We start from the raw sequence: 12,668 nt of genomic DNA, 5'->3' as shown, positions 1-12,668 counted from the left end.
CGTCGGCCCCCCGTTCCATGGCTTACCGCCGACTCATTGGCTTTGGGTTGCTGCTCTCTGCTTAGTCTGTAATTACGTGTGCTGTCGATGAACTCGGGTCACAACCCTCAGACCCCCTGAGACCCCCTCATCCATAATGATATGACGAGCACTGAGTGGGCTTCACTCAAGCCTTACTTTCAAGACCCCCACCTTAGTGGGGCCACACAGCCATACGCCAGCTCCCGTCGTCACCCAGATATCTGCATGAGGACCACCTGCTGCTTTGCTGTTCTCTGGCCGTGTGGAGCCTGAGGGGTCCTGGGTTCAAAGGACAGCTGGAGTCCTCCATCCCTGACTCAGCGAGATCCCCCCCCCCCCCCCAAGTCCTCCATTCGCAATTGTGCTGAAGTTAACTTAAGGGTGGCAGGGCCCTTAACACTTTGGGGGCACCCAAAAATATGAGACCTCGATGTTCTGATGCCAGTGGCAGCTCTTTATGTGGAAAGACCAGCAGGAGAGATGGGGGGGGGCGGGTCAGAAAAGGTCTGGTGATGTGGGCACGGGTGGTCCTACGAGTGGGGGGGCTAGTAAACAAGTGGCCTGGCAGTGACATTCAAGTCCAGAGTCAGAAAGGCCTGAGGCTGGGCAAGGGTCCCAGCACAGCTCCAGCTGGCATGCCAGTGCCCACTTGGCATCCTTCACACATAAAAAGTCAAAGTCCAGACAGGCAGACCAAGACGTGAGAAACACCAGGAAATAAAATTTAAAAAGAGACCTGAGGGTGACCCAGAAAGTGAGAAGAGAACCCCGAAGCCCCCGGGCACAGAGCTGTGGTCTCAATTCGACAATCAAGAAGAATCTGAAAGAACACAAAACAAAAGAAACAGCAAAGGAGGAAGCCCGAGGCCCGCCATTTCTTTCTCAGGCCCATTTTCATGCCCAGGATGTGCCCAAAGTGCTTTACCAAACGTCAGTTAGAAAACCAACACAGAAATCAAGTTAGGGGGGCTAGAAATAAGAGCAAATGTGAAAATAGAAAAGAATAAAAGAGAAGGATAATCCCACGTGGAGTCGCCGAACCCTAAAGGTGAGTCCAGCGGTCACTCAGACAGCTGAGGGGACAGAAAAGAATCAAAGAAGAACTCGAGAAGAGTGCCGGGGGGCCGAAAGACCACCAGCCAGCCCCAAAACAAAGGACGACGTGTGGAACGGTGGGCCTCAGCTGTGAGTCACGAGACGAGACAAGGAGACCAAAGAGCCCGCCAGGGGTTGTCACCCTTGCACCTTCCTCTTTCTTTCTTTCTTTCTCTTTCTTTCTTTCTTTCTTTCTTTCTTTCTTTCTTTCTTTCTTTCTTTCTTTCTTTCTTTCTTTCTTTCTTTCTTTCTTTCTTTCTTATTGTGCTCCCTGTACTCATCCCTCCTTTAGTTTTCTTTCTTTCTTTCTTTCTTTCTTTCTTTCTTTCTTTCTTTCTTTCGTTGTCCCCGTGTCCCTCACAGGGGTGTCTTCTCCCGCTTCCCATTTTCAGGTTCCAGACGGAGGTGAACTACGACACACTGGAGATCCGAGACGGGCCGGTGAACTCGTCCCCGCTGATTGGCGAGTACCATGGCACTCAGGCGCCCCACTTCCTGGTCAGCACCAGTAATGCCCTGTACCTTCTCTTCACCACCGACAACAGCCGTGCCAGCGTGGGCTTCCAGATCCACTACGAGAGTAAGTCGCCCAGCGCGTTCGCCGTTTTCTTTGTGGCCTTTGCCCTCTTGATGGCCAGTGTCTCTGTGGGGACATTTGGCCGCCCGCCCCTTGAGCAGTTGTTTCCTGCAGTCCTAGCATGACTGGGTTTTGCCCCTGCTGGGCTTGGTGGTCTCAAGACCCTGCCAGTCTGTTGCTTAATGTTCACATTTTTTTTCAGATTTTTTTAAATGGTTTCCTAAATAGTCCAAGTGGGGCCAACAGACCCTCAAAGACAAAGACAGCATTGGCTGCCATCATCACATAAACCTGGCACAGGGGGTCCTGGGTGGGCACATCAGTGATCTGCTCCAAATGGATGGAAGAAGCAGGAGGACCTGTGAAGACTCCAGGGCCCATGCTGGGGGGGGGGGGGGGGCTCATGCCTGGTTGGCTCAGTGGTCAGTCTGCCCACAAGTCCCACAGCATTTGGCCAGGAGGTCTGAGGATTGGCACTTGGGATTTCTTCTCACATCTCCACTTTAAATTTGATATCCACGGCCAGCTGGTCTGACTGGACCCACTGACTCCCCCAAAGTCCATCTGGGGGGTCCTCCTCAGCCAGCAGAGACCACCAGGTGATCATGGAGGTCCCACATGAGTCCCCCTCTGTACCTGGCAGCAGGCATTAAGGAAGATGAGGAGAAGACAGAAGAAGACCAACAGCTCAGCAGCGTCGCTCATCCTTTAGACGGAGCTCGGGATTCTCTCACTCACCCTCAGAAACGTTTGGAAGGGTCCGCCATCTCGGACAACCCAACAATGCATGAGGCGCTGGTGACATCATGGGTCATGACCTCTAGGGGCCAAGCCTCCCAGCAACAACACCACAAGATGGCAGAGCCTGCGAAATTTCAAGGTAAACCTGAAGTCAAAGAACATGAAAATGAATTTGGAGCCTTTCAAAACTGAATGCCTTTCACGTCTAAAGTGGCCCAGTGAGCCCCTTGACTGAGATTTTAAGCCGTTGCTCCTCTGACATCACAAGTGCCACCCACCCCGAGGGATTCTGGGTAGGTTACTATGGGAATGGGTGATGCAAGAAGCCTAAATCAAGGTGGCCTCACGTCAAACCATCTGAAGATGTTCACTTTGTCAGCTTACTTTCCAACTTTAACCTGAATTGGGCATGACGATCAAATCAAATAAGTAAAGGACAAACGCACCCAGTCTTGGCACACACCTTTAATGTCACCGTGTGTGGCCCCACTTAACTGTGTCTGGTATGTGAACCCCCAGGGTGAGCCCAAATGAAATTGGTGGTCTGCAGGGGCCTTTCTGATGGGTGACGGTGTAACTCGGGCTCCTCTGTCCTCAGGTGTCCGCCTGGAGTCCGATTCCTGCTTGGACCCTGGCATTCCAGTCAATGGCAAGAGGCACGGGGACAACTTTGCCATCGGATCCCGAGTGACGTTTAGCTGCAGTAAAGGGTACACGCTGAGTGATGAAGAGCCCATCGTCTGTGAGGACAACCACCAGTGGAGCCACGCGTTACCCAGCTGTGATGGTAGGCACCCATGTGGGCCACTTTGGGGGGGGGGATTGAGAATTCAGGAAAGTGTGGGGCCCACTGGGGGGGGCAAATGTCAGGCTCAGCAGGTCATGTGTGGTGTTCTCCATTTATCTTGTGGTCTTGTGGTCCTGAATGTGCGGCGTTTGTCATCTCGTCCTCGGTGGGCGTGTCTGTCGCTCCTTATATGCTGAGCCGAAGGGGGCGGGGACATCACATGACATCCCCGGTGACCTGCTGGGCTGATAAACGATCACATTGAAAAAAAGTCCAAAAGTGCCTAAGCCTGACCTGAGACCCCCTAAATACCCGACACACACACAGCGTAGACCCCAGCAGCACAAAATCAACCGGGGCCCAAACTCAAGGAGCAGGCTTCAGGGCCTACAAAGGACCACATTGACAAAATAGGGAGAGGGGATCCAAAAGACCCCTGGCTCACAATAACAGACGTTACTTTATACTTCAGTGTCGTATTCTCAAAAATATTCTGGATAAAGGAAAACAGAAATAAAAATCCAACGTTTGGTGCCTTCCAGTTCTCTGGAGTTTCTCCTGAGTGCAGAGACTTTTGAGAATAAGGGTCCTCTGTGCTCAAGCCCCCCCATGACAAGTGCCATCTGCTCCTGCTGCTCTCTTTGACTTGGCACCATCCACATCTCCATCTGCAATTTCCAAATCACTAAATCAGAAAGGAGGCAAAGGGGGCCGTGATTTGAGTTTTGAAGCCTGAAGGGGGCGCTGCTGACACAGCAGTTGTGGGGGTCGCTTTGAAGCAAACAAAAGACATTGAGGGAACCCCCCCACCCAGCCCCCATTTAGCTTTCTGTCCCTTGGAGGTCCCTTAAGCCGCTTGCTGGATTGAGATGGCAGGTGTCCATTATGTGAAGGCGCTATATAAAATGACAAAGTCCTGCCACCGACCCCCCGTGGATGGGGTGGCTCCTCCCACCAGCTCTGTGAATGTCTTCTGCCCCCCCCGGCAAATCCGAGTGTAATGAAGTGCCATGGCTTCAGCCTGAGGTGGCAGAGTTGGGCCGTCATGGGCTCAGCTCTCAGCCCGATGTGCCCGTCTGATGTTCTGTTTGACTCCCTTGAATTGGCAGGCCGAGCTTTTCCTCTCCTTTGTGTCCAACTCCTTTGGTCCTGGTGGGTGGTCCGTTGTGCTCCTTTTCCTTGTGACCACTTTATTGTATTGGGCATCGTGCCTGGTACCTCTGGTGGTCTTTTTGGATTTGCCTCCATTCTGACAATTCTGAAAGCAGAGAAGAGAAGTTCACAGGCAGGCAGGGTGGACGGTGAACCACCTTAATAATCGAAAAGTTAGGATGGCACAGTGGTAAACAGAAGAGTGGGCACTGGGGTGGCACAGTGCTTGACACAGCTGGCTCACTGATTCACTTTGCATTCCATTATGAGGCCATGGTGTTCAATTGCCATTCAGTTGTATGGGCACCGGGGCCTGGCATTGCCCATGACTTGTGTTCCTTGGCTCACTTTGGCACACTTTTTGTGACTTTTTGTGAGTGGATGATTTTTTCGGTGGCACATCCTGGGCTCTGCCTGTCTCACCTTATTTTGTCTCTTTGTGTCTCATGCAGCTCTGTGTGGTGGGTACATCTATGGCAGGAGTGGCACGGTCCTCTCTCCCGGCTTCCCCGACTATTACCCCAACTCTCTGAACTGCACTTGGGTCATTGAAGTGTCTCACGGGAAAGGTAAGATTCTCCGGGGCTGCTGTGACTCGGGTTCAAGACCATTCTGGGCTCCCCCTCAAACGCTGAGCCCCCCTGGTCAGTCTGGGAAGAGGCCTCCGGTGACTTGGCTCCTCCTGGGCTCTTTCATCACCTCGTCCCCTAGCTGTCACTCGTCACTGCACCTGAAATGCCACCCTTGGTAACCCACAGGCGCTTAGCTTGAGCCCCGCCCATTCAAACTGGGTGATTGGACAACCTCGTTGGTATTCCAGGACAGACATTGATCTTCCACCAATCAGCTTAGGACTCCTCCTGTGACCTCATAGTGGAGGGCGGGGCTTGTTTTATTGACACAAACGCCTCAGGCGGGCCGGCTGGCCGTGAAGAGCTTGTGGCTGATTGAGAATTCAAGCCAGTGCTTTAAGTGCACTTCCTGTTTATGATGTCACAGGCCACGGTCCAATCTGATTGGGTGAAGGTGAACAACATGACGAATGGGGCGGGTTCAAGGGCGGAGCCTGAAGATTACAAGGGGACTGACAGCTGGAGGGTCCTCCATTGTGAGGTCTGAAGGGCACCGTGAGGGTCACCTCTGAAACTGTGGGCATGTGGGCAAGACACTTGAGTGCCTGGCATCATCTCTTGATCAGCTCCTGTATCCTGTATAGGAATGGGGGGGCAACAGAAAAGTGAGAAGCACTTGGTGGTGGTCAGGCTGGTGTTGGGTTAACTCTTGATCTGCCGGAGCCAAAAGTCAATGACAGAAACTTTGGGTACAAAAACATGAGGGCATCAGTCAGTCGAGGGGCATCAGGCCCACTCATTCACACGCATGACAAGAGCACTTCCTGGAAAAGTGAGGTGGCCACTGTGGCAGCTGGCCCTGGCTTGGAGCCCCTCAATGACTGAAGTGAGACACAGACAGCCATTGTCACATAAAGGGGCCGCTGTCACCGCTGAGTCTCATTTAGTCCTTGGGGGTCTGCTTCATGTTGGTCCATCTCTGATGTTTCCTCACCTTTCGGAGAAGTTCAAGAAGTGGGCAAGTGGCACAGCCTCTCTGGGATGATTGGCATTTGCTTGGGTGGTGCCATTGGCTCGAGTGTCATTTCTGGGATTGTGACTTTGGGAGATGGACGGATGGATGGATGGATGGACAGATGGATGTGGTGCCACCCCGGACTCTAAGAGACACGTCAGAGGAGCCGAGGGACGCCCACCCCTTCTGATCAGACCATGTGGTGTAATTTATAGAGCGTCTTACAGTCTCCTCTTCTCTTCTCTTCTTTCTTTGGGCAGGCGTCCAGCTGTTGTTCCACACTTTCCACCTCGAGGATTCACATGACTATCTGCTCATCGCAGAGGATGGCAGCTTTGTGGACCCCGTGGCCAGGCTCACTGGCTCTGTGCTGCCACCCTCTATCAAAGCGGGCCTCTTTGGAAACTTCAGTGCCCAGCTGAGATTTATTTCCGACTTCTCCATGTCTTACGAGGGCTTCAACATCACCTTCTTAGGTGAGCAGCTGCAGGGCTCATCCTGTGACAAGTTGTGCTGTCACATCATATGCTGCCCGTCACCTGAGAGAAATCACTTAGCGCCACCCCCGTGTGTGTCCCTATCCAGGAGAACCGGGACCCCTGACTCAGGGGCCCAGAGAGAGCAGTCTGTGGGGACAGTGGCAGTGGGGATGTCACTCTGAGCAGATACTTGGGTGGGGACAAACTGGGCCATGACCTTGGAAGTGATCTGGTGGGGGAGGTGGTCAAGTGTGAGAGAGAAGGAGACCCCCAGCAGACACAAACAGAATTATTTGTTGGCATGACGCGTAGACAGAGGGGGCTGTTCAGTGGTCCTGTGTTAGCCAGCAGATGATGGGGGGTCATAACAAATTCCTAGATAGGGACAAATGTGACCATAACCCCAGATTTGCTCAGAGGTGAAGTGGGCACCATGGAGGTGCTTGAGAGACCCCCTCACAGGTAGGCTGTTGGACCCTCAAAGTGCCCCTGCTGTGAAGTCGGGGCCCCCTAAGTGATTTCTGGCCGGTGACATCTGTCTGTCTCTCTGTCATCTGATTTTTTGAGTGTTTTGCTTTGGCATGTCTCGGGCTGGGCACACATCTTCTGTTCATTCATCAAGGGCTGTTTGGCTAGCAGCAGGGTGGCAAAGAACAGGAAAAAAAGTCAGACTGGCAGGAAGAGAGCAACTCCACATGCCAACCCCGATGGGCAGAGGATGCTAAGTGGGGCAGAGAGGGCATACCTAGTAATATAACAGGGGAGGGCACCAATGCAGGAGAGGCAGAGTGGCAGGCAAGAAGAAGTGTGCCAGGTTCCAGAGGGCAGGGGACTTAGCAGGTGCCAGCACTGCCTGACCTAGCACCGGGCCAACATGAGGAGAAACTCAGAGGGGCAGTGACATCACCAAGGGTGGGCATTTGGATATGTTAGGAGGGCAACAAAGTGAAGAAGCTTTGGTATGACAGATTTTTGAACTGGGTGGGCATTGCCCAGCACCCACCCATCCTTAAGCCACACCACTGTATGTGGGAAAGTGGCAAAAGATTGAATGCTCACTTAGCTGATCTGGCAGAGAAAGGGGACTACGTCACTGTAGAGGGGGCACTGAGTCAGGATGGGGGGGCTAAGGAGACCACCACCCTCTGCAGTCTGTCTGTCTGTATGGAAAATAACAGCAGCGCTTCACACGACGTGACCCCGATTAGAGTCGGTGGTGTGACAGAAGTTGGTACTCCCATGTGTGACCAACAAGTCACATGACACCAGGAGTGACAAGAGTGATGGATAGGAAAGGCGCTATATAAGATCTAGAGAGCCTAGACAGATGTGAAAGGCGCTATATAGACAGATGTGGAAGGAGCTATATAGACAGATGTGGAAGGCACTATATAGACAGCTGTGGAAGGTGCTATATAGACAGATGTGGAAGGCACGATATAGACAGATGTGGAAGGCGCTATATGCTAGAGAGGTGCAGAGGTAAAGCATACAAGTTTGTTTCCTTGACTGAGGCCCACCACATCATGCCAGTCTGCTCACTTGCTTTCCCTTCTGCTGTTTCTGTGCCCACTGTGGTATGCCAGTGTGTGTCATTGGGGGCTACTGTGCTCCCAGCACTGGTTCCTGCTTTGTGCCCCTTGTCAGCAGTCTAAGTGGGCATTATTAGATGCTCCTATAGTTCAGTGCCCACTGCTGGTTGTTCTGCTGTCCCTGTGCCATGGTAAGGGACATGCCCATGAAGTGTTGCCCAGCTGACTTTCCTCCTGCTGTGCTGCTCTCACCTGGCACTGCCACATTGCCCTCCTCCCACCCTAACTGTTGGCTTTTCTCCTTTTTCAGAGTATGACCTGGAGCCGTGTGATGACCCCGGAGTGCCCGCTTTCAGTAGGCGCATTGGCTTTCAGTTTGGCGTCGGAGATTCTTTAATCTTTTCTTGCTTTCCGGGCTTTAGACTGGAAGGCACCAACAGGATGACGTGTTTAGGAGGCGGCCGGCGTGTGTGGAGTGCACCTCTGCCAAGGTGTGTGGGTAGGTGGTCTCACGCTTTCATTCCATTCATGTCGAGGGGGGCAGCGGGTTAACGAGTGACGGTGGGCACACAGCAGGGTGGGCGTTGGCAGCCTGTGCGTGTGACATCCATTGGGGTCAGGCACCAGCTTGATTGACTGGAGGCAGAGTGTAGTGACCACCTGAGACACTTGTGGGGGGAACCTGGCAGGGATGGAGTTGGGGGTCTTCTTCCAGGTCAGCGTCTTCTTCTCTCAGAGTTGGCAGCATTGTGACTTGTGGGTCCTTCCCCCTTAGTGACTGTGGTGACCCAGCCTGGCTGATGTGTTTGTGCCAATGTGATGCCCCCTACGGTCCCTTATGTGGCCCCTCATGGCTCCTCGTGGCTCGACGTCTCTTCAGTCCGATCTGTAAGGCCACGAGGGCCGCTGATATCACGGAGTGCCAATGTGCTCCCCACCCACCCGGACCCCTCGCTTTGTGTTCCTGTTGTCCTCCCAGCTTGACTGTAAATATCCCAGCTGGAGAGCCTCTCCTCACAGAGCGGCCGTGACGGATCGCTCGGAAGCAAACACTGCCTCGTCGCTAATGAGTGGCAATGGCCCGGGCACAGAATTTCCCAAGTCCGCCCACGGGGGGTGCGAATGCCGTCAAGATGATGCATGTGCTAATAATGAATGAGCCGGTGAGACGAGGAGCTTCCGGCCCGCCGCAGAGCCGTCAGAGCGCATCATCTGCTGGGATTCGTCCTGAAGGGATCCCCTAAAAGAGGCTAATAAGCCAATGGATGGGAACATCCGAAAATGAACGGACTGGCGATGGCGTGAAGGCCTGGGATTCCAGTTTGCTTCCCAGTTTTCTGGATTTTGCCCAGAGGGCTAATATGCCAAAGCGGCTCTGGAGCCTCGGCTCCTGCCCGCCGAGTGTGAATGTGTTTATGGAAGAACAGATGATAAATGAAATCGGAAAACATGTCTTCACTTGGGAATTCCAGGAAGTCGCTTGGCACTGCGTGTGCCCGAGGCTCATCGTCAATTATCAGCAGCATTTTCTGTCTGGCACCCCCTTAGTCAGACGCAACTTCTCAGGCGCATACTGAGTGGCGAGGCCTCTAACTGGCACATCCGAGGTGTTGGGACAAAGTGGGGGTCTTCTGGAGACCCCCTGTGTCCAGGAAACACCCACCCAGTCCGCTCAGGAGCTTTGAAGGTTCATGTAATGTGCAGAGCTAAGAAGAAAGGTAGGAAGAAACACGAACCAAAGTGACATAAAATGACAAAGGCAAAGCCCACCAGGGCCTTCTTCAACACGTGCAAACTAATTAGCCAATCAAAGTCCAAAGTCGCTGGCCTCCTCCTCCTCCTCACCTGGCGAGCCCTTTAGAAGATGAGGACAATCCGGACAAGAACAGGCCATTCAGTCTAACATAACATGAGGTTGAGATCTGAAGACCCCTAAAGTCCTGCTGTCCACCTCGCTACTCGGTCACTTCCTCCACGTGTCTGTGCTTCTCTGTGAGGAGATAAGCGTTTGTGTGAAATGTGCCTTGAAGTTCTCAGCTTTGCCTTTTTGTTGAGGAACTCATTTTAAAGAAGAAAGCGGAATGCCAATAGTGAAGCCCCCAGCCGCGCGTCCTCCTCGTCTTCATTTGTCTTCCCTCCTCTCTATGGTCCTGAATGAGACTTGCTGCTCCTCCTGCTGCTCCTCTGCTCTTTCCCTGACACGCTGTCGTCTCTTTTTGTGGTATGGAGACCAAAACAGCACAAGGTGCCCCGTGTCCTTCTTGAAGAATTTAATTTCAAGTCCCTTTACAAACTGAAACTCCAGACATGCCCCCCTTGAGCCCCCCGTCCACTGTCGTTGGACTTCTCTGAAGCTCAGCCTTTGCTGCTGTCGCTCTCCAGGGTCCTGAATCATCCTACTCGCGCCATTCTCTTACGCTGCTCTCTGTACCTTGGTGGCTTCAGGTGTGACCTTGTTGGGATGTTAGAGAGCTCAAGGAGAGCCCCTGGACCTGCACTCTGCACTCCGCCCTTACTTACTAAGGGCTTCTGTCTGCTTCAGTTCTGCCACCTCTGAAGGGTCAGCTCCACAGTTGCTCTCCTCTGGACTTTCTCCAGTGCTGCTTTGTCTATTTTGAGCTATTGAGACCCAAACTGTAGAGAGAACTCCAGAAGGGACCCCATTGTTGTGTTCTACGTGTGACTTACTCTGCACACATGGGGGCGCTATATGAGCGCACATCCTTTGGCCCTCCCAGTGTCTTCTGTCCTCTTCACAGCTCCGTTTGTTTAACCTTCAGTTGGTCTCCTTCTGTTGCTCTCCATGGTGCTGAATCAGCCCAGTTGGCCTCCTCTGTTACACGAGTTTGGCGTCACCTCCTTTGTAGCGTTAGAGCTGGGATGCACCGTTGTGGGCCCTCCAGCTGTGTCTCCCCTTAATCTTCATCGGCTCCTTCAGTTGGTCTCCTTCTGTTGCTCTCCAAGGTCCTGAATCCGCCATGTTGCTCTTCTTCCTCTTGAGGTCATAGACACAGCTGAGCCCGCGATGAGATGAGGCCTCACCCATGTGTTTCACCGAACATATCAAGATGGCATCGGTCCGCTGTCTGGACTTAGGGGGAGACGAGACCACTGCAACTCTGAGGCCCCCTTTACCAGAGGTGGACTTTCAAAGCTGCCCTTGTGCACTTTTAACATTTCACGCGTGCTACTAAGCTGCCCCAGGACCCCCCTCATGATTTGGCCCCTCCACCCAGTGGGCTCTCTTCATCCGCCTTGTCCTTTGTACTCCTGTGTGTTATGCAGGTACGTTCATTGGGGGGTCTTGATGTTTCTGCTCTGTGAAGGCCACCTTTGGGTTGAAATGCCCAGAGCTCCCCGTCTCGCTGCCCCCCCCGCTGTCATTGTTGTCTTGAACATGAGATGCACACCCCTCCCCCTTTGCTCCTTTGAAGTTGTGCCACCAAACAACTGGGTGAAGCAGGTGGTGCCACAGGATTACTGAAGGTGCCATTCCAAGGTCCTCATAATAAATGGTGAGAAATCCTCAGACTTGAGGATGAGGGTCACGGGGGGGCTGAAGCCCCCATCCAGACAGCATCGGGCACACACGGCAGGATTTGAGACTCGGGAGGTGTTTGGTGGTGTTGATGTACCCCACGGGTACTGCCAGGGGTGACCAGAGGCTCGCTGGCATGAAATGCAAATCCAACCCCAAAACGCATTAGCATAGTCAGAAATGATGAAAAGCTACGGCGGGACGCGAGCTTCGCCTCGATTGAGTTTGTCACTTCGTCAGACGCGGCTTTGGGTGAGCAGGCAGCTCGGCTCTGCAGGTAAATCAGGAGAGTAATGCGCCCTGACACCCCGGTGACGTTTGCCATCTTAAATTCAAAATAAGCTGCAAGTAATGTGAGCGATATACGGCGCCGTAAAATGAAATAGAATCAAGGAAGAAGACAAAAATACAAATAAATAAATAAATAAACTCCAATCAAATCACCTCCAGGCGGGAATAAGGCGCCGCTGCCAGCGTTCCTGTGCTTTATGCTTTTAATCCAACACTTCATCGCAGACAAAGAGAAACCGTTCATCACGAGGTGATTATCAAATATGCCGCCTGATTCTCTCCTAACACGGACACTTTAGTTTAAGACGCCCTGATTTAGCGATCCGTCGTCGCTCCTGGTGCCAACATCCATACCCCTAAATCACCGCCCTCCGCTGCCGCACGTTTAATAGAATTTGAGATGAAACACCCGTCTGGATTTGTCACCTGACGAAGCGGAAACAGCGAGTGCCCCCTGCTGCTGTTCACAAGGATCTGCAGTGCCAACATGGCCATAGGATGAGCCGGCCATGGGGTCAGCTGGCCCGCGTCCCGCCGCCCCGAGCCCCCTTGCCTTTCTCCTTCTCACTTTCATTTTCTTAACGTTCCCTCCTAGCTGGCCATTTCTGCACCTGCCTGGCGTCACTTCAAGCTACGCAACGCTTCCATTCACAGGTCAGGGGTCAGCAGGGTGGCACCCGTCCTCATCATCCATGGGGGTCTCTGACTTAGTGCTGCCCCCTGTTGTGCACCTCAGCACAGGTCCTTCACACAAGATTTCTGTTTCCAAGGCTCCTCCCCCCAACACTCTCTTGTCTGCTCTTTATCCCCGACTCCTTTCATCTGTCAGGAGCTCCGCCTCCTCATTAACCCAAATCACTGCTATTGG

General features: G+C 53.0%; 1 protein-coding gene across 1 annotated transcript in view; it reads left to right on the top strand.

The window, feature by feature from the left end:
- LOC114665777 (CUB and sushi domain-containing protein 1-like) overlaps positions 1–12,668 on the top strand; it is a 299,098-nt gene that overhangs the window by 182,220 nt on the left and 104,210 nt on the right. Inside the window, exons 17-21 of the mRNA XM_051919387.1 lie at positions 1,509–1,696; positions 3,033–3,221; positions 4,826–4,942; positions 6,221–6,436; positions 8,282–8,470. Coding sequence (XP_051775347.1) covers positions 1,509–1,696; positions 3,033–3,221; positions 4,826–4,942; positions 6,221–6,436; positions 8,282–8,470 — 899 coding nt within the window. The remainder of the gene's footprint in view (positions 1–1,508; positions 1,697–3,032; positions 3,222–4,825; positions 4,943–6,220; positions 6,437–8,281; positions 8,471–12,668) is intronic.

The sequence above is a fragment of the Erpetoichthys calabaricus genome, chromosome 15 (genome assembly GCF_900747795.2).
Source record: "Erpetoichthys calabaricus chromosome 15, fErpCal1.3, whole genome shotgun sequence".
NCBI lineage: Eukaryota > Metazoa > Chordata > Cladistia > Polypteriformes > Polypteridae > Erpetoichthys > Erpetoichthys calabaricus.
This window is presented reverse-complemented; position numbering and strand designations above follow the sequence as displayed.